The sequence below is a fragment of the Hyla sarda genome, chromosome 1 (assembly GCF_029499605.1).
Source record: "Hyla sarda isolate aHylSar1 chromosome 1, aHylSar1.hap1, whole genome shotgun sequence".
Lineage (NCBI taxonomy): Eukaryota > Metazoa > Chordata > Amphibia > Anura > Hylidae > Hyla > Hyla sarda.
The window spans coordinates 193,990,963-194,014,044 of record NC_079189.1 but is presented as its reverse complement, the minus strand read 5'-3'; the positions used below and the strand labels follow the sequence as shown (position 1 = coordinate 194,014,044).

Below are 23,082 nucleotides of genomic sequence, written 5' to 3'. Positions count from 1 at the left end.
CACTTTATTAGGTACCTCTTGCTAGTAGTGGGTTGGACCCATTTTTGCCTTCAGGCATACTTTTAACAGGGTGCTGGAAACATTACTCAGAGATTTTGGTACATAGGGAAATAATGGCATTACTGTGTTGCTGCAGAGCCATTGGCTGCACATTGATGATGTAAATGTCCTGTTCAAAAAAGTCCAAAATGTGATCTATTGAATTGAGATTTGGTGACTGTGGAGTACAGTGAATTTACTAAGGGTAGTGTAAGTAGACTATTTTTCTACACCTTTATTTGTGTGGTGGTAATTTGTTTGTGAGCCAAATGTATTATATGGTTTCATGGTATGTGATAAATATGGCTGTAGACTGCATAGGTTACACATTTTGGCGCAATGGGTCATGACTTTATCTGTGACTTTTTAACCCATTGCACCAAAGCTGAGGCCATATTACTAAGATTAGTGGCTCTGATCTCTGGGACCTCCACTGATCCTGAGAATGATGGGGCCACAGTGCCCCCTTCAGTGTCTTTCTTTTCTGGCCACTTGTTGCAAAGGGACTACAGTTTGGCTCTCTCAATCTCAAAAGGATCTCTGGTGCATCATTTTTACAGACTGAAACAGGAGGGGAAGTTCACTGGGTTAACTGAGCTAATGGGATCTTATGATAGGGCTGACTAATTTTCTGATACATATACTGTTACGCCTAGCGCTCCGGGTCCCCGCTCCTCCCCGGAGCGCTCATGGCGTCTTTCTCCCTGCAGCGCCCCGGTCAGTCCCGCTGACCGGGAGCGCTGCACTGTCATGGCCGTCGGGGATGCAATTCGCACAGCGGGACGCGCCCGCTCGCGAATCGCATCCCAGGTCACTTACCCGTCCCGGTCCCCTGCTGTCTTGTGCTGGCGCGCGCGGCTCCGCTCTCTAGGGCGCGCGCGCGCCAGCTCTCTGAGACTTAAAGGGCCAGTGCACCAATGATTGGTGCCTGGCCCAATTAGCTTAATTGGCTTCCACCTGCTCCCTGGCTATATCTGATCTCCTCCCTTGCACTCCCTTGCCGGATCTTGTTGCCTTGTGCCAGTGAAAGCGTTTAGTGTGTCCAAAGCCTGTGTACCTGAACTTCTGCTATCCATCCTGACTACGAACCTTGCCGCCTGCCCCCGACCTTCTGCTACGTCTGACCTTGCCTCTGCCTAGTCCTTCTGTCCCACGCCTTCTCAGCAGTCAGCGAGGTTGAGCCGTTGCTAGTGGATACGACCTGGTTGCTACTGCCGCAGCAAGACCATCCCGCTTTGCGGCGGGCTCTGGTGAAAACCAGTAGCCTCTTAGAACCGGTCCACTAGCACGGTCCACGCCAATCCCTCGCTGACACAGCGGATCCACAACCCGTAAGCCGAATCGTGACATATACAAGAAATAAGAAACTTTTTAGTTGGGCAGCTCAACAAGTCTTTAGAAGATAAGTGAGGACATACAGGACAATGAAGTTGACAAATTACTCCTGTACTTTCAGTGAAGTCACATAAATGATGACTGATTAAAACTTTTTTTTTTTTTTTTTTTTTAAATCAACTGGTGCCAGAAAGTTAAACAGATTTGTAAATCACTTCTATTAAAAAATCTTGATCCTTCCAGTACTTTTGAGGGGCTGTATACTAAAGAGTAATCCAAAAAAGAAATGCATTTCCTCTGATGCCATGACCACAGTGCTCTCTCCTGACCTCTGCCATCCTTTTTAGGAACTGTCCAGAACAGGAGAAAATCCCCATAGCAAACATATGCTGCTCTGGACAGTTCCTAAAATGGACAGCAGAGGTCAGCAGAGAGCACTGTGGTCATGACATCAGAGGAAATGCATTTCTTTTTTTGGATTTCTCTTTAGTATACAGCCCCTAAAAAGTACTGGAAGGATTAAGATTTTTTAATAGAAGTGATTTACAAATCTGTTTAACTTTCTGGCACCAGTTGATTTAAAAAAAAAAAAGGTTTCCACAGGAGTACCCCTTTAACAGTGGAAGCAGATATATCTCAGAATTTTTCCACAAGACAACGTATGCCTTCCATCATTCTCTTAGAGATTCTACCTCTACAATACCTACAATATCTTAGAAGCTGCCAATAATGTGACATACCAAAGGCTAACCTTCTACACAGCCTTGAGACATGTCCTAATACAGTATCCAATTGCAAAGACATAAACAAGTGGCACTGCTAGCAAACATAGGGTCTAATTGTAAAGGATACACATCGGAGGTTTACATCAGATAGGTACTTGTACAAAGGGTCCCATCGGCGGTGCTAGGTGAAACAGGTAATAGTCAATAATAGAACATACAAAGAACAAAATCACACCTGCACTCACCGCAAGGGTACCGCAACTCCGGCCTCACTCGAACAGTGCCTCCAATCAACGATCGGGCATATCAGATGTGGAGCGCTCAGAAAAGGCGACTGCCGGTGGTTTCACGCAATCATGATTGCGTGAAACCGCCGGCAGTCGCCTTTTCTGAGCGCTCCACATCTGATATGCCTGATCGTTGATTGGAGGCACTGTTCGAGTGAGGCCGGAGTTGCGGTACCCTTGCGGTGAGTGCAGGTGTGATTTTGTTCTTTGTATGTTCTAATACAGTATCCAATCAGTGTGGACAGAAGTAAAAATGTATTTTAGAAACATGGAATAAGGATAAAATCTCATCTCCCCTAGGACACATCTTCCATTACTTACCAGTTATTCAACCATATCCCTCTGAATGTTTGATATCACATAGCTATGTAATGTTATTGGCTACAGGCAAAAGTATACCTTGATGTTGGCTCAATCCTACATCCCTATCCTTATCAGAAATCAGGGATATTTTGAAATACCTGTTGTTCGTAGGTTGGACATAGTAAACAAAGAAAACGGAACAGAGAGATTTTTAGGAAGTGGTTCTTATTTATTCAAAGATTCGAATTGGTCAGTACAATAGAACACTTTTGAATACATGTCATGGCACTGCACAGAAGATTTAATGGGAACATTTTGGAAACTTAAAATATAACATAATAGAGTTCATAGTAGCGTTTTTTTTTATTTTTTATTAATGTTTAGAACCTTTATATTCCATTGTATATGGTATCCCACTACCTAAATATCCCGAATGCTGGCCAGTGGAGTACCCCTTTAAAACTAAGCCAATATATAGTCTAAAGTTTCACTATAAGCCATTTTATAACTCTGTGTACATGTGTATGGTTGTTTGTTTTTTTGTGGAAATTTTTAAAAACTGTTTTTGTTTTCTTGTTTTTTCTTCCTGATTTTGTGGAGTTTTTTCTCCCATTAACATTAACATTTCAAGGTTAAAAAGGGCAGAAGAAATGCATGAGTACATGTCTGTGACTAAATTGATGAAAGAATCACATAACTTGTAAAGAGAAAAACACCCACTAAGAAATGCACATACTAATACACACTGGCCCTGATTTAGTTACTTAGGAGTGTAGTTTTCTTTGCGTTTTTTTTTTTTCCAACCAATATTTTTCCACAGTATTTATTAATTTTTCCCTACATTTTGCACTTTCCCTACATTTAGCTTTTTTTCACCGCTCTGAGATATGGGGTTTTCCTCAGCTCAAATCCACCAAATTTTCTGTGGAAACCTCAGTAAACATATTTGGGATTTTTTTGAAAATGTCAAGGGCATGCCCTCTTTTCAGTGACCACGCCCCTTCTACCGGCAACCATGCCCCTTTTTCTGGTTTTCTCAGTAAAATAGGGAGTTTGTTGTTTTTTTTGTTTTTTTTTGTGGGAAAATTCTGGTGCACAACCTGACAAAACAGGTCGGGTTTACAATAGTAAATCAGGGCTACTATTTTAGAAACAAATACCACAAATGTTTTAGTGCTTTCTAGCCAGAAAAAAAACATTAGAAACTGTTCCTCTTTTTTTCTCCTCCATGATGCAGTTTTTGTGGCATTTCCCCCCAAAATAGTCTGTATTACTATAGGAGTTTTTATGTGGCATATTTATGATTTTTTTGACCATGTGATTCAAGGATTTCTGGGTAAACACCAGACAAAATGCCCACATACATGTAGACATGTTTTTCAGGTGTTTTTCCTCATTTTCCATTTTTCAAAAACTTAAAGGACATCTAAAAAAAAGACAATGTATCCCCTATCCACAGGATAGGAGATAAGTATCTGATCTCGGGGGGCTCGACTGCTGGGACCCCCCGCGATCTCCCGGGACGGGGCCACGGCTCTGTCTCGGCTCTCCCGTGCAGGAGGCGTGCCGGCCACAGCGTGATGTCGCGGCCGTCACACCTCCTCCATGTATCTCTATGGGAGAGGCAGGGAGGCAGCGCTCGTGCCACCCCACCTCTTTCATAGAGCTGTATGGGGAGGAGGCGTAGAGGGGGGGGGTGTACTGTCGACCTCAGAGAGGTCAATGCTACGCACATTAGCCGCTCACATAGAGTGGCAATGCGGGGGCCCCGTTTGGAATATTATGGGGGGTCCCAGCGGTCGGATCCCTGTGATCAGACACTTATCCCTTATCCTGTGGATAGGGGATAAGTTGTCTTTTGCTTCAGATGTCCTTTTAAAAAAAAAAAAAAAAGGCCTCTAAAAAGTAAAAAAAAAAATAATCCACAAAAAAGCCATGTACATATGAGATTTCTTATTTCCGTATTGACTCCCAGCTAATGTTTGCGGCTGCAATATTTTATCCAAAAAAAAGTGGGCCAATTATGTTTTTTTTTTTTTCCTTTTCTGTTTTTAATTGAAACTGGCATGTGTGATTCTTGCTTGTCTTTCTTTGGGAAGACTGTTATACCCCTATACTGCTTTAAATACTTGCAGTTCAATATTTATCCATAACTTAGCAATTTCCATGGGCATATCATACACATGTCAGTAATTTACCACTTTTTTTGTAACTGCCTAATGGATAACAGTGGACTCTTTGTTTTGCAGGCAAATATGGCAAAACACGTGTTTGACATGGCTGATCCCGTGAGTATTTCATCTGGTCATTTTAGTGATCAGTTTTGTTTATTATTAACCACATGGTACAATATCGAATTCTATGCATTGTTTAATGTCAGAGTTACTGTGGTATACATGTGCTGGTGTGAAAGTGTGGTAGAGTGTTTAGGGAGGAAGTATTTTAAAAATGAAACCTAGGGCATTAGACCACACAGTAAAAAACAATGATACATGTTACATGTGCACCTGCCAGGAGTTTGTTTTCACTCCAGCCACAAGCGAGATTGCGATTACATAATTTCTAAATACCTATTAGATAGGATGATTGCACAGAAAATGAAACTATTTTGTTATATGATATATCCTATCCAAAGGATAGAGGATAAGATGTCTGATCGCGGGGGTCCCGCTGCTGGGGCCCCCCGCAATTTCCCGTAGCACCGGCATTCTAAACAAACGTTGGGTGACATCATGCCACGCCCCTCCCATAGACATGAATGGAGGGGTGTGGCCGTGACATCACAATCACGGCCTCCGGTTCCAAACGTTCTAAATAAAATATTCAGAATGGTGGAGCACCGTAGTACCCCTTTTTAATCACAGTTATTTTTAAATTGCATTTGTGCTGTATATTTGCCGCATTTGCCAGGAAAGCATCTGGCAAATATGACACCTGCACAAATGTGTTGCTTCTAGGTGTTAATAGTTACTTGTGTGCTTACTTTGAACAGTAGTTTTATTAAAAGTACATGTTATTGACTGTATCAGATCTATAATCATTCTGAATGGTTTTGTAGTGTAAACGGAAACAGGTGATTCATAATGTTATTTTACATTATGTTAGATCTCACTATTATTTCCTGCAACGGAAGTATGGTTAAAAAAGTCACCATTAGATACTTTCCATTTGCATCAGAAGAGTACCATTGTCCTAAATTTCTGAATGTGCTTGTTGTATGGACTATTAAAGGAAATCTGTATTAAAGGAAAGACAAGTAGTTCCGGTGACACTGATGACAACCATACTTACCTGATCCCCTTCCGTGCTCCTGCTCTCCCACTATCTTCCTCTGTATCTTCTGTTCCGGGGCTGAACGGGACTGACTTGGAGCATGGGCGGAGCTTCTTGATGTCACCATAGATGCTTGCTAGCAGCGCGACCAATCAGAGAAGCAGCAATAGTGACATAAGGAAGCTCCCCCCCATGATCTCCATGAAGCACCCGGCATTTTGTGCTGGTTTCCGGGACTGGAGACGCGACGTCACGCCATGCTCCCTTTTGATGTCATACCACACCTGGCATGGCGTCACCTCTCAAGGGGAAGGGGGGTGCCTGGGGTCCCATCGGTGGTACCCCTGCGATCAGACATCTTATCCCTATCCTGCCATTAATACCATGCAGCACATGTATTATGTGTTTTAGACACTTTCTACATCTTTTATGGCAAGTCAGTATGACTTTGCGGTAAAGGGGGTTTGAGATGTGACATTGTGTGCCAAAACCTTTGTACAAAATATTGTTACAGTGAAACCTCTTTGATAAGACCACCCAAAATTGCATTTAAAAGTGTTTTTTTTTTTAATAGGAGAGGCTTCTTAAAGAAATAGGCAACTATGCTTATTGTGTGGTCTAGATAAGGCTTTCAAAGACATGGGGGGAGATTTATCAAAACATGTGCAGAAGAAAAGTTGCCCATAGCAACCAATCAGATCGCTTCTTTCATTTTTCAGAGGCCTTGTTAATAATGTAAGAAATAAGCTGATTGGTTGCTATGGGCAACTGGTAAAATTTGCTTCTGCACAGGTTTTGATAAATCTCCCCCCATGGTCTTTTGGAGATGTTTTCCTTTCTACATGTAAATATGTGCCTAAAATCTAAAGTCTAAAGCGCATGAATAACTGTAAAAAATCTGGTGCATTCTTTAAACCGTCTGGTCTAAGTTAACATTGTCTAAGGATTACTGTTAAAGTAAATCTGCGCCACTGTTTGGGCTCATTCACACTACGGAATCTCTGCCCGGAGATATTCTGGGTGCCAGAAAACAGGCTAGGATCACTCGGAACAGTGCTAGGACGATTCAGAAATGCGCTTAATAGACAATAATGCATTTTAGAGGGTATTCGATAAAAATAATCAATATGGTCGTTCTTTTGGTGGAATCTCAGGTCCAGAATTTCAGGAGCATAGTGTGAATAGGCTCTTTACGTTTGCTGAGAGCAAGCAGAAAAATGTATCCTTTTTACTGAGTGCGTCAATTAGCCAAATAGGCAACTCGCCTCTGCAGTCATGTTACTCCCATATACTACTACCACTAGGTAATAAAGTCTTAAAATTTGAAACTGTTTTGCTTCTGTTCTCCTCGATGCTTCTATACACAAAGGCTGGGTTAATACAGAGAAATAAACATATATGGTATCGCTGCGTGCAGAAATGTCCGAATTATAAAAATATATCGTTAATTAAACCGCACAGTCAATGGCGTGCGCGCAAAAAAATTCCAAAGTCCCAAATTGTGCATCAATAAGTCCTATCAATGCAAACATGGTACCGTTAAAAACTTCAGATCACGGTGCAAAAAATGAGCCCTCATACCGCCCCATTCACGGAAAAATAAAAAAGTTATGGGGGTCAGAAATGACAATTTTAAACGAATAAATTTTCCTGCACGAAGTTATGATTTTTTCCAGAAGTACGACAAAATCAAACCTATATAAGTAGGGTATCATTTTAATCGTTTGAACCTACAGAATAAATATCAGGTGTCATTTTTACCGAAAAATGTACTACGTAGAAACGGAAGCCCCCAAAAGTTACAAAACGGCAGTTTTTTTTCAATTTTGTCTCACAATGATTTTTTTTTCCGTTTCACTGTAGATTTTTGGGCACAATGACTGACGTCAGTACAAAGTAGAATTGGTGGCGCAAAAAATAAGCCATCATATGGATTTTTAGGTGCAAAATTTAAAGAGTTATGATTTTTTAAAGGCAAGGAGCAAAAAACGAAAATGCAAAAACGGAAAAAACCCCGGTCCTTAAGGGGTTAAAGGGGTACTCCCATGGAAAACTTTTTTATTTTTTTTTTAAATCAACTGGTGCCAGAAAGTTAAACAGGTTTGTAAATTACTTCTATTAAAAAATCTTAATCCTTCCAGTACTTATTAGCTGCTGAATACTACAGAGGGAATGGTTTTCTTTTTAGAACACAGAGCTCTCTGCTGACATCATTACCACAGTGCTCTCTGCTAACATCTCTGTCCATTTTCGGAACTGTCCAGAGCAGCATATGTCTAAAAAGAAAACCATTTCCTCTGTAATATTTAGCAGCTAATAAGTACTGGAAGGATTAAGATTTTTTAATAGAAGTAATTTACAAATCTGGCACCAGTTTCTGGCACCAGTTGATTTAAAAAAAAAAAGTTTTCCACGGAAGTACCCAATGAAATTCTGTAGTGTGCACTAAACAGCAGAATCCTATTGACAGCAAATGGCACCAGACTTTCTGAGTGGAATGTCACTTAGAAATTCCTCAGTCTGAACCTAGTCTTAAAGTCACAGAATTAGAGGATACCTCATGAAGTGAGGGGAATATTCATACACAGAAGCATGTGACACAGAACTATTTCAAATTGCATAGTGTCTGTTGTGGTTGAAGCTAGCCATCTTTCTCCCACTAGGCCTGGATAGAGAGTGCTGGACTTCCCATTTTGTAGGGTAGTCTAACATTAAACTCATCTCTGCAGTTGACACATGCTCAATGAATAATAATACTACACTTTATAATGCAAAGTTACTATGAGTTTAACTATAGTCTGATTGCTCAAACAATATTTCTTCATCATATTCACCCCCAGGAACTCACAATAAATAATCAGTAGTGTGGATGTGATCTCTGCTGCTGCGGTGTATTGGGAATGACATAAGCGGTGGTCAGAACCTGAGACCATGCACACACCGACTCCAGAGACGAGTTGCCATGTAACATAATATGCGCACTCAATAAAAAGGCTTTTTTTATATTATGGTATATTTAGAGGATTCCATGTTTTTTGCAGTGGCATACTATAAATAGATGAAAAGCAAAGACCTTAAAGCTGGGAAACCACTATAAAGTTAAATGGCCTCTGTCATTTCAAAAACGTTTGACATGTCCTACTGACAAGTCAAAAGTTTTGATCGGCGGGGGTCTAAGTGTTTAGATCTCCACCGATCAGGAGAACGAGCTGGCAGAAGTTTGCACTCACTTGATCGAGACACACTCGCAATGTAAGTCTATGAAGTATGTCCCGATCACGTGACACAGAGCAGGGAGATCAGCACATGGCAGCGCAGACATCTCCTGGCTCATTCTCCTAATTGACAGAGGCCTGAAAACTCAGACCTCGCTGATCAAAACTTTTAACATGTTACTAGGACATGTCAATAGTTTTTCCAAATGACGGGTTCTCTTTATCTTATAGCTACTTTTCTCATTGCGTAAGGCAATTGCATTTTCATTAATGTGATGTTGATCTCTGTATCACTTTGTGGTTCTAGATTGTGCTGCACAATTCACTGTTTTATAAAAAAAAAAAATAACACCACAGAAGAAAATGATATACCAAAAGAGCACACACCCACTTGTCGGGTACAGTTTAGAAAATATACTTTATTATAATTCACACATAAATAATCTTGCAGACAAAGACACTTAAAAACATCTGGAAGGCCAAAAAAAGGCCACTACACAACAGGGGGGTCACTCCAAAAACAAAGGGGGAGACCACTCCCGGGGCACCTGCTGGATCAAAAAATAAGTAATGCAGTAGTCCTAATAGCCTAACTAACATCAATATATAAAGTGCAAATCACATATAGCTTTCCTCAGTTTGAAAACAGTAATACACCTGTATACAGTAGAATGACCAATACAACCTCATATAGCATGTATACCACTGGAAAAGCAGATGCAGGATGACAGCGCAGGTACCCCCCCTAGACCCTGCAACTTCCTCAGGGGTGTTGTGTTACATCACAAAGGCTCTGCTTTGTATATACACCTTAATTACATTGATAGAATACAGGAGGCAATACCTGGTGGTCTGTGGAGACATTCACACTCGCACCACAAGCGCCCGTTCCCACTTCCTGCTACGTCAGTATACATGCACATGCGCACATCACTTCACACTCCGATCCATCAAAATACATCAGTGCATGCGCCATGTGCGCTACATAGAATTCTTCACACAGGAGAAAGTAAGGGGATTGTTATAGATAATGTATGTTTCTGTTCTACAAATGTGAGATGTCAATTATTACTCATTTCAGTTTCATACATTTGTTATTTCCACATGTGATTCAAGTACAAACATGTGAAATTTTATTGGTGCGGCCAAAACAAGTAAGACTGGAAAAAAAAATGCAAACTTTAATAGAAATGGCAACCTCGATTTTCTCAAAATGTTTTCTTCTGTGCAGATGCTGGATCCTTATTTCACACCAACCCCTGCCTATCTATATGATGAGCACATCATACCTCACGATACGCCTCATAGGAATGGTAAGCGAAATGGTTATTACATCATATGCAGATGTTAATTAAGATGTTAGTGGGGTGAGGGTGTGATGAGGGCAGATGGAATTACCCTGGGGGCAGATTGTATTAACCCCTTGTGTTCCTGACGCCAGGGCGGGGTTTATCCTCTACACCACCTGAAAGAATACCACTGGATCCTGGGCTAGGCATGGGGGCAAATAATGACTCTGACGCCAAGTTACGGAACAACGGCAGCTTTACTGAGTCAGACAGATGTAACAGTCTATACAGCTTAGCTAGGCCCACGGAGGTGACCAGTGACTTCAGAGACCTTAGGGCTTGCTGGGACTTATAGTGGACTTGGAGAATTTGGATGCAGGCCACACTGACTTGAGACAGGATGACTTGGACTGACTTGACTATGACAGACTATGACTGATTTCACCCCTTCTGTAGCTTACCAGGCTTTGACTTGACCTCTGGGGCAATGGACTTGAGAATTCGTGGCTGCTTGACTGACTTTAGGCCTCCTCTGGACTCCAAACACACACCTAGGACTTGACCTCACTGCAACTCAGCATACAAGACTCGTAAGAGCCAAGAGAGCGAGCTAGCTCCACCCAGGGCTTATATGAGGAAGATTAGGAGGGGTCACATAGGTCACCCTTAGGTCACATGGTCACTGATACCTCACTGGGTTACAATCACATGACAACTGGTTAATCACATGTCAACTGTTCTTAAAGCTATAACACACTTTATATACAATACACAGCATAACAATATGTGTACATAGTTTTTTTTCAAGCGCAAGTTTGACTTTTTTGCTTCTAAGCGCTAAGCAATTATTAACCTTGTTCTTCTCCCCAAATATCCAAATGTAATTTTGACATCACCTTATCTCTCTGCAAACAGTTCAATCTTGATTGTCAAGCGCTACTACAAACATAACAGTTGGTTCTAATACTCTTCCTTGCTGTATTCCTCATCCATAGAACACCCCTGAGGAAGTCGCTTTGCGACGGAACACGTGGGGTTTAGTGACCCCGTCCTTTGTCACAGCATCTGTGTCGCAGGCCCGTGTGGAGTACATCTTATGTGTGGTATAGTATTAGGGATCGACCGATATCGTTTTTTTAGGGCCCATACCAATAATCGGTGCAGGTTAGGGCCGATAGCCGATAACTTATACCGATATTCCGGTATAAGTTATCGGCTTTTTAACCCCCTGCGACACCGCTGCAGATCATTGATTTAAAGCGGGCGCTTTAAATCAATGATCTGCTGTGGCTTTTGCGGGGCCATAGGCCGCCGCCACCACCCGCTTCTCTCTCCCTACCTGTCAGGTGGTCCGGGCCATCCATCCTTCCTTCCTGTAGTGTCCGGGGGCGTTCCGGGTGAAGAGTGAACCGGTCCGGGCTGTCCTTCTTCTCCGGCGGTCATCTTCTCCACTCCGGGCAGGCTCCCGCCTAGTAACGCTGCATAGACGCCGCTGCGCAGTGACGCCCGTGCGCAGCGACGCACCTGACATCACGGCGCAGCGGCGTCTATGCAGTGTACTAGGCCGGAGCCTGCCCGGAGTGGAGAAGATGACCGCCGGAGAAGAAGGACAGCCCGGACCGGTTCACTCTTTACCCGGAACGCCCCCGGACACTACAGGAAGGAAGGATGGATGGCCCGGACCACCCCCATTACGGGTAAGTTTAATTTTTTTATTGACTCGGAGGGTGGGGGAGGGGCCCGGCCGGTATAGCGGTATGGGGAAAAATCCATACCGGTATACCGCCCAGCATCACGGTGGGGGGTGTGACGCGGTGCGGTGGGTCGGGGGTGCGGTGCGGCGGGGGTGCAGTGCGGCGGGTCGGGGGAATGGCGGTCGCGGTGCGGTGGGGGGGGCGGTGCATTATCGGCTTATCGGCAAGGTAATTGCCGATACCGATAATGCCCAAAATCGTGATTATCGGCCGATAATATCGGCCATACCGATAATCGGTCGATCCCTATATTGTATACTGGCAATAGGGAAGTATCATTGGCTATCATTGCATCCTAGATAGAATTATTCTTCATGTTACATTATTGTGGTGTTTACTGTGCCCTTATTTTGTCTTTTGTAGGCACATTGAGCCGACACGATTTATTAATATTACATCTTCAGTAGGACGGGGTCATTTACCCGGAGCAGGGGGTCATGGCCCTGCTCTGAGGCTGTGTTGTGGCTCTTTAGGAGCCTTTTAAATGGTTTTAATATTTATGTTAACTTGATCTGCTGTTTTGTACCAATAAAGATATTGTTATAAATCTAGTGGAGTGCATCTTGTTTTCAGTGGCAGCTGTTTTTTGGTAGTATACCTCATCCACTCAAGTCAAAGGTTATAATCTGAATATCCTGTTAATATGGCCATGGTGTCTACGAAGGTGGGATTTGCCATAGCTACCATTTTCTTGTAGGACTGGACATGTTGTTCTATAGAATGGATTAGGGGGGCATTAGGGTCTCTCAATTCCCCTGAGCTATATATATCCTTAATTTAAAACCTTTTCTGGTGACCTTGGGTAGTCCCTCCAAACCACCAACCAAGGACATAAGTCCCTCATCACTGGGGACTGGACATAAGTCCCCCATCACAGGGGACTGGATTCTGAATGGTTAATGTTAGCCGCATATCGGGCCCTGTTTTAACCAACTTCATGCGGTCTAACAAAGGTCTACCTTCCTTGTCCTTGCTATGTGTAGCTGTGGACTGTTGAGGTTTGTAACCCCATGGGGGCCCAGAATTCCAGGCCGCTGCGGACCAGGACTTACAATCTTCTCCCTATGGGCCACCAGTGAAACACGCATATCCTTCCCCATATCCTTCACAATACCACTTCCATTCATTGGCTCCCCTTGGGTAAGCTAACATTGCACATGCATCAAAAACATATGTGGCTACAGTGGTATTTACTGAATTAAACCAGTATTTGTCCCTTTTTCATAGTTATGGCTATCTCTGGGCCGCCTAGTGCCATTGATACTAGACAAAGGAAATGTATGATCTTCAGGATTGGGTTGGATTGTTTCCTTTGTCTTCTGGTGTTGGCACCTTCTTGCAGTGGGAAGTGTGGATCCAGGTGTCATTCCCTTCCACCTTGACTGAAGTGGATGTGGTCAGCAGAACTTGGAATGGACCATCAAATCTGGGCTCAAGAGGATTCTTTCTCACAAACCTTTGCACTAGTACCTAATCAGCATTTGAGTCAAAGCAACTGCTTTAAGTGAAAACACTTGGGCATGTATTTTAGTCAACTCCCTTGATAATGCGTAATTAGTTAGTGCATCAGACTGTACTTGTAACTGCTCAGGCGTAACACCCAAATCTTGGGGCGGTTCCAAACTAAATCTCATAGGGGGATAGGAATGAATTGCTCTAGGGGTGTATCTGAAGCTATAGAGGGCAATGGGTAGACTATCGGGCCAAGGTAGACCAGTTTCTTGGGATATTTTCAACATTCGGGTTTTAAGGGTGCCATTAATTTTTTCAACCTTTCCACTGCTCTGGGGGTGATAGGGGGTATGGAAGGATAAAGTGACTCCTAGGGCAGACCAGATTTCTTTTTGTCTCTGTAGCTGTGAAAGCAGGATCTTGGTCGCTTTCTATGACTTCAGGTACTCCATACCGGCATACTATTTCATTGAGGAGTTTCTTGGCTGTGGTCTTGGCTGTCATATTGGTAGTTGGGTAGACTTCCGGGCCACCCTGAGAACATGTCCACCACCACAAGGCGTATGCAAATCTTCTGCTCTTTGGCATTTGTATGTGGTCACTCTGTATCCTTTGAAATGGGTACTATGGTTTGGCCAAATGTCTCTGGGGTGTTTTTTCCATACAGCCTGGGTTGCACTTTGCACAAATAGCACAGGACTTGCAGTAGTTGTCTGTTAGTGGTGTAATTCCTGGTGCTGTGTAGTATTTTTGAATTAGACATTTATGGGAGTTTTTGGGAAGTGGGCAGCTCCATGTGCCCACTGCACCACTGCTGGGTACATACTACTTGGTAAGCAGGGCTTCCTGTTATTTTTAAATAGGCAATTCCTATTCAACACGGCTCCTTTCTGTTTTCATATGTCCTTTTCTTCAGGGTTTGCTGCCTCTTGTAGTTCTTTCAACTGGGATTTTTCTACTGGTAGGGTCTGTAGGGCCAATGTCGGGGTGTCCTCCACTCTGCTTTTCATTTCCTGTGAGTTTCTAACTGCTTGTTTGGCTGCAGAGTCTGCTAGGGGGTTTCCCTTTGCTTCCCTAGAGTCCAGTTGTACATGGGCCTTCACTTTCAGAACTGCTACTTGAGTTGGGAGGAGTAAGGCATCCATCAGATCCTTGACAGCCATGCTGTGTTTTACTGGTGTTCCTGCTGCTGTCAGGAAGCCTCTGGTTTTCCACAGCAAAACGACTCAGAGCAAGAACTTTTACCTGTCTTGTGTGTTGGCCGCAAGCCAGTCAGCTAAATCATAAGGCAGACCAAGCGGGGGAGACAGAGTACTGGCTAGGTTACAACAAGAAATGTGTCCTACCATACTTTTAGAGTTGATCAGGCTCGTCTGTGTCTGTATCTATGCTGCAGGGACAGTCCGAATTCCAGTGGGGCCAGTCCGGCCGTCCATTTTGACCAAGAGACCATCTACTCCGCTCCGGGCCAGCCTCGGACAAGTGACGCTGTATTGATGTCGCCTAGCAGGGATGTCCGTGCGCAGCAGATTTCCGTGAGGTCAGGGGCGTCCCTGTGCACCGACATCTGCTGCGCACGGACGTCCCTGCGTGGCGACATCAATGCAGCGTCACTAGTCCGGGACCAGCCTGGAGCGGAGAAGAGGGCCTCTTGGTCAAGATGGACGGCCGGACTGGCCCCACTGGAATACGGACTGTCCCTGCAGCGTATATAGGCAACGATGGACAGCTGCTAGGCAACAGGGAAGGACCGACAGAGCTGCAACTGTGGAGGTGAGTAGACAACAAGAGAGGGGGGTCTGTATGATGATGGAGGGGGGTCTGTATGATGATGGAGGGGGGTCTGTATGATGATAGGGGGGATGAGGGGGGGTCTGTATGATGACGGAGGGGGGTCTGAATGATGACAGGGGGAGATGAGGGGGTCTGGATGATGACAGGGGGGATGAAGGGGGGTCAGGATGATGACAGGGGAGAGGGGGGATGATGGATGATGACAGCAGGGGGATAATGTATTTCCCACCCTAGGCTTATACTCAAGTCAATAAGTTTTTCCAGGTTTTTGAGGGGAAATTAGGGGCCTCGCTTATATTCGGGTCGGCTTATACTCGAGTATATACGGTATATTAGAGATAGTGTTAGAATCACTATATTTGCAACATATCAGTATTTTATGTTGGTGACAATGTATCTTTAAATTCTGAAAAACACATGTGGATGTGGGTTTAGGGATTGCAACATAGCACCCTAAAACCATTCCAGAAAAAAACTATACTCCTTATTACTCCTTCCCATCAGAGCCCTGCTGTGTGCCCAAATTGCAGTGTATGGCTACAGAAAATGTATTTCCATACTCAGGAGAAATTTTGTGATTCTTTTCGCTGTATAAATGTTTATTTTCACAGCCACTTTCCTAACACACATATGGGGTCTAAATGACACACTTAGTTGAATTATTTAATGGGTATAGTTTTTAAAATGTGGTCACTAGGGATTCCCACTGTATTGATACCAAATGTGATATGGTGCCCAAAAAAATCATCTCAGCAAGTATTCACTGAAAATGCAAATTGTTTTCTTTTTCTTTCTGAACCCTGCTGTGTGCCCAAACAACTGTTTATGCCTACATATGAGCAACTTCCGTTTTTAGGAGAAATTGCCAAATAAATGTAGGTGTGCTTATTCTTTAGTGTTCCTTGTGGAAATTAGAAATTATTGGAAAAATTCTAATTTTTCATTTTTATGGCCTAATTCTAGTTAATTGTTTTTAATATATGTGGCGGTCAAGTGCTCACTACACCCCTTGAAAAATTTCTTGAGTGGTGAAGTTTCTAAAATGGGAATTTTGTGGGGTGCTTCTTCTGTTTTGTTTTGGCACATCTGTTTCTTTTTAAACCCATTATAATGATTTAAAAACACCCTAAAATAGGCCCCAATTGCTTATAAGGGACATTTTCTTTTCTGAGGCTTGTCTGTGTGTGTGTGTGTGTGTGTGTGTGTGTGTGTGTCAAAGCTACTAAATTGGGGTAATTCTGAGTAAATTTTTTCTAATAGTAATAGTACCTTTTACAGAAAAACTATTGAATTTTTACAATTTATTTTTAACAAATTTATTTTTGACTTTCTTTTTAACAAGAATAGAATTGAAAATAAAAAAAATTAAAAGTTTTCACGATTTTTGCTACATTTTGTTATGTTGTTTTGCACAAATAATCGCTGAATGTATCAACCAAAATTTATCACTAAAGTAAAACGTGTAACGAGAAAACAATCTCCGATTCAGTTGGATAAGTAAAAGCATCCCAAAGTTTTTACCACATAAGGGGGCACATATTTGAATAATAGGGCTCTGTACTGAAGCCTAAAATAGGTCCAAAAAAATGAAAAAATGTTTTACCATCTTGTAGGGCCAGTGTTAATCTCACTTGCTTTGCCCCCAATTACCAGATATACAGGGATTTACTGTTTTATTGACTATTTCTACTTGTTAGATGGGCAGGAACTTGATAAAATGTTGTGAATGCTAGGCTATAAGGGTGTGAATATTAGGCTTAAAAATAAGTTTTACTCACCTGCTCCTGCAGCATCTATCCCGATTGTGCCCAATCCTAAGTGAGCAGCTGTCTTTGTTTAGACACAAAGGATATGCTCACTAAGCAAATCACTGGCCTTAGTGGGTCACCGACTGTAAATAAAAGATTTATGGGGCAAGACAACCCCTTTAATGCTGGTTATGATTGGAAAGTGGCAGAACCGACAGATTATTTAATGTGAATTTCCGTGCCGTGTGTGTGTGTTTGTTTGTGTTGTTTACCTAGGGAAAAGATGACACCAAGATGCACTATGGGGAAGCAGGCAAGATGGCAGTGGCAGGGTAATGTTTTGGGCAATGTTCTACGGGGAAACACTAGGTCCTGCGATTCATCTGGATGTTACTTTGACATGTATCACCTATCTATCAACATTGTTTCAGAGCAAGTACACCACTTCATGGCTTCAGTATTAACCCCTTAAGGACCCTTGACGTACGCATACGTCATGACACCCTGGTACTTAAGGACCCATGACGTACACGTACGTCATGGAGAATTCCAGCCCCCGCCGCGCACCGGGATCGGACCGGGATGCCTGCTGAAATCATTCAGCAGGCATCCCATGCAAACGCCCAGGGGGGTCATCACACCCCCCCATGTCGGCGATCGCGGCAAATCGCAAGTGAATTCACACTTGCGATTTGCGCGATTCCGGGTCATTACGGGTCTATAGTGAATATAAGGGAATATAAGGGGGATTGCGGTTGTCTAGGACACCCACGATCCCCCTGAAGGCATAGGAGTGAGGTGGCAGGGGCGCCATCTCTCCTATCCCTCCTATTGGTGGTCTAGACGCGACGACCAATAGCAGATCGGGGGCGGGGGGGTTAACTTTCGTTTTCCCTGTCCTGCCCACCCACAATAGGCGGGGCAGGACGGGTAATGACGGGGACCGGCGCCGAAGATCCACTAACCGATCCGGGCGGGCGACGGAGGCTGCGGGCGACGAAGATCGGCGGGCGGCGATGACGTGCGGCTGGATTCCAACGGAAGCCGGTGAGTTGCCTAGCAACATCTGGAGGGTACAGTTTGATACCATTATACAGTGGTCTCTAACTGTAGCCCTCCAGATGTTGCAAAACTACAACTCCCAGCATGCCCAGACAGCTGTTTGGGCATTCTGGGAGTTGTAGTTTTGCAACAGCTGGATGGCTACAGTTTGAGACCACTATATAGTGGTCCCTAAACTGTAGCCCTCCAGATCTTGCAAAACTACAACTCCTAGCATGCCCAAACAACTGTTTGCTGTCATGGCATGCTGGAATTTGTAGTTTTGCAACAGCTGGAGGACCACAGTTCGGAGATCACCTTGCAGTGTTCTCTAAAACTGTAGCCCTCCAGATGTTGCAAAACTGCAAATCCCAGCATGTCCAAACAGCAAACGGCTGTCTCTGCATGCTGGGAGTTGTAGTTGCGTACCTCCAGCTATTGCATAACTACATCTCCCAGCATGCCCTTCGGCGATCAGTACATGCTGGGAGTTGTAGTTTTGCAACAGCTGGAGGCACACTGGTTGGAAAATACTGAGTTAGGTAACAGAACCTAACTAAAGATTTTCCAACCAGTGTGTCTCCAGCTGTTGCAAACGTACAACTCCCAGCATGCATGGTCTGTCAGTACATGCTGGGAGTTGTAGTTTTGAAACAGCTGGAGGTTTGCCCCCCCCCCCCCCCAGGTGAGCGTACAGGGTACATTCACACGGGCAGGTTTACAGTAAGTTTCCTGCTTCAAGTTTGGGCTGCGGCAAATTTTTCACCGCAGCGCAAACTCCTAGCGGGAAACTCACCGTAACACGCCAGTGCGAATGTACCCTAAAAACACTACACTAACACATGATAAAGAGTAAGACACTACATATACACCCCCTTATACTGTCCCCCCCCCCCCCCCCCCCAATAAAAATGAAAAACGTATTGTATAGCAGTGTTTCCAAAACGGAGCCTCCAGCAGTTGCAAAACAACAACTCCCAGCATTTCCGGACTGCCACTCATTGTCCAGGCATGCTGGGAATTTAGCAACAGCTGGAGGCACCCTGTTTGGGAATCACTGGCGTAGAATACCCCTATGTCCAACCCTATGCAATCCCTAATTTATTCCTCAAATGCGCATGGAGCTTTCTCACTTCGGAGCCCTGTCGTATTTCAAGGAAACAGTTTAGGGCCACATATCTCCGTACTCGGGATTGCACTACAAATTTTGGGGGGCTTTTTCTCCTTTTACCCCTTATGAAAATGAAAAGTTGGGGTCTACACAAGCTTGTTAGTGTAAAAAAAAATAAAACAATTTACACTAACATGCTGGTGTTGCCCCATACTTTTTATTTTCACAAACGTTAAAAGGAAAAAAAGACCCCCAAAATTTGTAACGCAATTTCTCCTGAGTACGGAAATACCCCATATGTGGGCGTAAAATGCTCTGTGGGCACACAACAAGGCTCAGGAGTGAGAGCGCACTATGTACATTTGAGGCCTAAATTGGTGATTTGCACAGGGGTGGCCGATTTTACAGCGGTTCTGACATAAACGCAAAAAAATAAATACCCACCCATGTGACCCCATTTTGGAAACTACACCCCTCACGTAATGTAATAAGGTGTACAGTGAGCATTTACGCCCCACCGGGGTCTGGCAGATTTTTGGAAAAGTGGTCCGTGAAAATGAAAAATTTTATTTTTCATTTGCACAGCCCACTGTTCCAAAGATCACTGTTATCAAAACCTATACAGAGGAAAAAATGACCAGTTACCCATAGCAGCCAATCAGATTGCTTCTTCTCTTTTTGAAAAAGTCCTTTGAAAAATAAAAGATGTTATCTGATTGGTTACTATGGGAAACTGCATAGGTTTTTCTCTGCATAGGTTTTTCTCCACATGATAAATATCCCCAATAATATTATCTACATAATATAAAAGTTTTTGTAAATGACCACATATGTAAGTGTCCATTTAAAGTGTACCTTCTGATATGTCATAGTCATATGTTAGAAGTTGTTTTCGCTAGGAATTCCAATGCTGAGACCCTCAATGATTGCTAAAATAAAGGGGCAGATGCACTTAGCTGAGCACTGCACCTCTTATTTATCTCCTCATGAAAACAGAGCAAACAGTCTACAGATTAGCAGAAATTATTGTAGACATGTACTGAATCCTCTACTTTCAGAAGCAAAGCTGTGCGGAAAAAAATGAAGGATCACAGCACACAGCACTGCCCTTTATTATCTGTTATTTGCCATTTCATAAACTGTGTTAACTTTACATGAGGAGATTAGCCACTATGATGTCTCACATACACTGCTTATACGCAGAAGAGGGAATCATTTTCCACTGTATCTCTAACACACTTTTAAAAGAAGAAGCAGCATGAAGGTCATTACAGAGTAGTACTAAGCAGTGTAAGCTGTAAATCCAGCACTGAATTAAGTAAAACACCCACAAGAAGTTGAAGCCCTGTATGTCTGTTTCTATTTCTCCATAGCCACTCCCCCCTTCTCCTCTCCCCTTTCTATAGACTTTTATGTGTAGCTGTAACCTGATACTTCGGTGAGCTGACCATCTCAAGAGTGAATGATTAGGGAAGCAGGAAAGGAACCTGAGAAGAATTACAATATTTTTAAAGTCACTTCTACTATTGATTAATTCAGAGTTTATTGAAATAACAGTGACTATTTAAAGAAATTTCTACTAATGTGAGTCAGAGCAGTTCTGGTAGCATGAGAGGGACCCACACAATATTTGGAAGGTGGTTTTAAAGGGGTACTCCCGTGGAAAACTTTTTTTTTTTAAATCAACTGGTGCCAGAAAGTTAAACAGATTTGTAAATCACTTCTATTAAAAAATCTTAATCCTTCCAGTACTTTTTAGGGGCTGTATACTAAAGAGAAATCCAAAAAAGAAATGCATTTCCTGTGATATCCTGACCACAGTGCTCTCTGCTGACCTCTGCTGTCCATTTTAGGAATTGGAGAAAATCCCCATAGCAAACATATGATTCTCTGGACAGTTCCTAAAATGGACAGCAGAGGTAAGCAGAGAGCACTGTGGTCAGGACATCACAGGAAATGCATTTCTTTTTGGATTTCTCTTTAGTATACAGCACCTAAAAAGAACTGGAAGGATTAAGATTTTTAATAGAAGTGATTTACAAATCAAAGTGATTTACAAATCTGTTTAACTTTCTGGCACCAGTTGATTTAAAAAAAAAAAAAAAGTTTTCCACGGGAGTACCCCTTTAACTTTATGGCTGATTGGTGTATATACAGCAAAATTTATCTGATCTATCAACTTAGTAGTTTTCAAAAAGCTCCAAACTTCTTATCTTAGTTTAATCTTTTTATGAACGTACATTTCAGCTAATTTGTGAACTCTCTACTAAGAATATCTAAATGCCACATTACATTATAAACACTTTTTAAATAGATAAAACCAAAGATTAACCCCTTAAAGCTATGGCCTGCCTTTGTAGTTAAAGGGATTCTCTGGCTGATTTGAAAAAATGCACACAGGAAGGCAGTAGCTGGAAAAATTAAATAAACAACAAACTTACCCTTCCACTTGTTCCAGTGGAGCACCAGTGTCATTCTGGACTTCCTGTTGTCTCTCTACACACTTTAGGGGGCAATGCAACCGATCATCGTTCTCAGTTGTGCATTTTCTCTTGGATGTGACTGCTGAGGTCAGTTATTGGCTGCAGCACCCCATGAATAGTGTACGGGGACGTCTTTGGGTGATTAACCCTGGGCAATCCAGAGTGGAAAAACCGCCGGACTAGGAGGGAATATACACTGCTCAAAAAAATAATGGGAACACTGAGATAACACATCCTAGATCTGAATGAATGAGCTAATCGTATGAAATACTTTCATCTTTACATAGTTGAATGTGCTGACAACAAAATTACACAGAAATTATCAATGGAAATCAAATTTATCAACACATGGAGGTCTGGATATGGAGTCACACTCAAAATCAAAGTGGAAAAACACACTACAGGCTGATCCAACTTGATGTTATGTCCTTAAAATAAGTCAAAATGAGGCTCAGTAGTGTGTGTGGCCTCTGTGTGCCTTTATGACCTCCCTACAATGCCTGGGCATGCTCCTGATGAGGTGGCAGATGGTCTCCTGAGGGATGTCCTCCCAGACCTGGACTAAATCATCCACCAACTCCTGGACAGTCTGTGGTGCAACGTGGCATTGGTGGATGGAGCGAGACATGATGTCCCAGATGTGCTCAATCAGATTCAGGTCTGGGGAACGAGCGGGCCAGTCCATGACATCAATGCCTTCCTCTTGCAGGAACTGCTGACACACTCCAGCCACATGAGGTTTAGCATTGTCTTGCATTAGAAGGAACCCAGGGCCAACTGCACTAGCATATGGTCTCACAAGGGGTCTGAGGATCTCATCTCGGTACCTAATGGCAGTCCGGCTACCTCTGGCAAGCACAAAAAAAATGCCACCCCACACCATTACCCACCGCCAAACCGGTCATGCTGGAGGATGTTGCAGGCTGCAGAACGTTCTCCACGGCGTCTCCAGACTCTGTCACATCTGTCACATGTGCTCAGTGTGAACCTACTTTCATCTGTGAAGAGCACAGGGCGCCAGTGGCGTATTTGCCAATCTTGGTGTTCTCTGGCGAATGCCAAACATCCTGCATGGTGTTGGGCTTTAAGCACAACCCCCACCTGTGGCCGTCAGGCCCTCATACCACCCTCATGAAGTCTGTTTCTGACCGTTTGAGTGGACTCATGCACATTTGTGGCCTGCTGGAGGTCATTATGCCAGGCTCTAGCAGTGCTCCTCCTGCTCCTCCTTGC

At 43.3% G+C, this 23,082-nt stretch overlaps 1 protein-coding gene across 2 annotated transcripts in view; it reads left to right on the top strand.

The window, feature by feature from the left end:
• NFKB1 (nuclear factor kappa B subunit 1) overlaps positions 1-23,082 on the top strand; it is a 128,554-nt gene that overhangs the window by 39,546 nt on the left and 65,926 nt on the right. The window contains exons 2-3 of one of the 2 annotated variants that reach the window (XM_056566452.1): positions 4,939-4,977; positions 10,409-10,490. In XM_056566452.1, the coding sequence (XP_056422427.1) occupies positions 4,945-4,977; positions 10,409-10,490 (115 nt within the window). In that variant the 5' untranslated portion in view covers positions 4,939-4,944. The remainder of the gene's footprint in view (positions 1-4,938; positions 4,978-10,408; positions 10,491-23,082) is intronic. The other variant, XM_056566460.1, reaches the window with a different exon arrangement.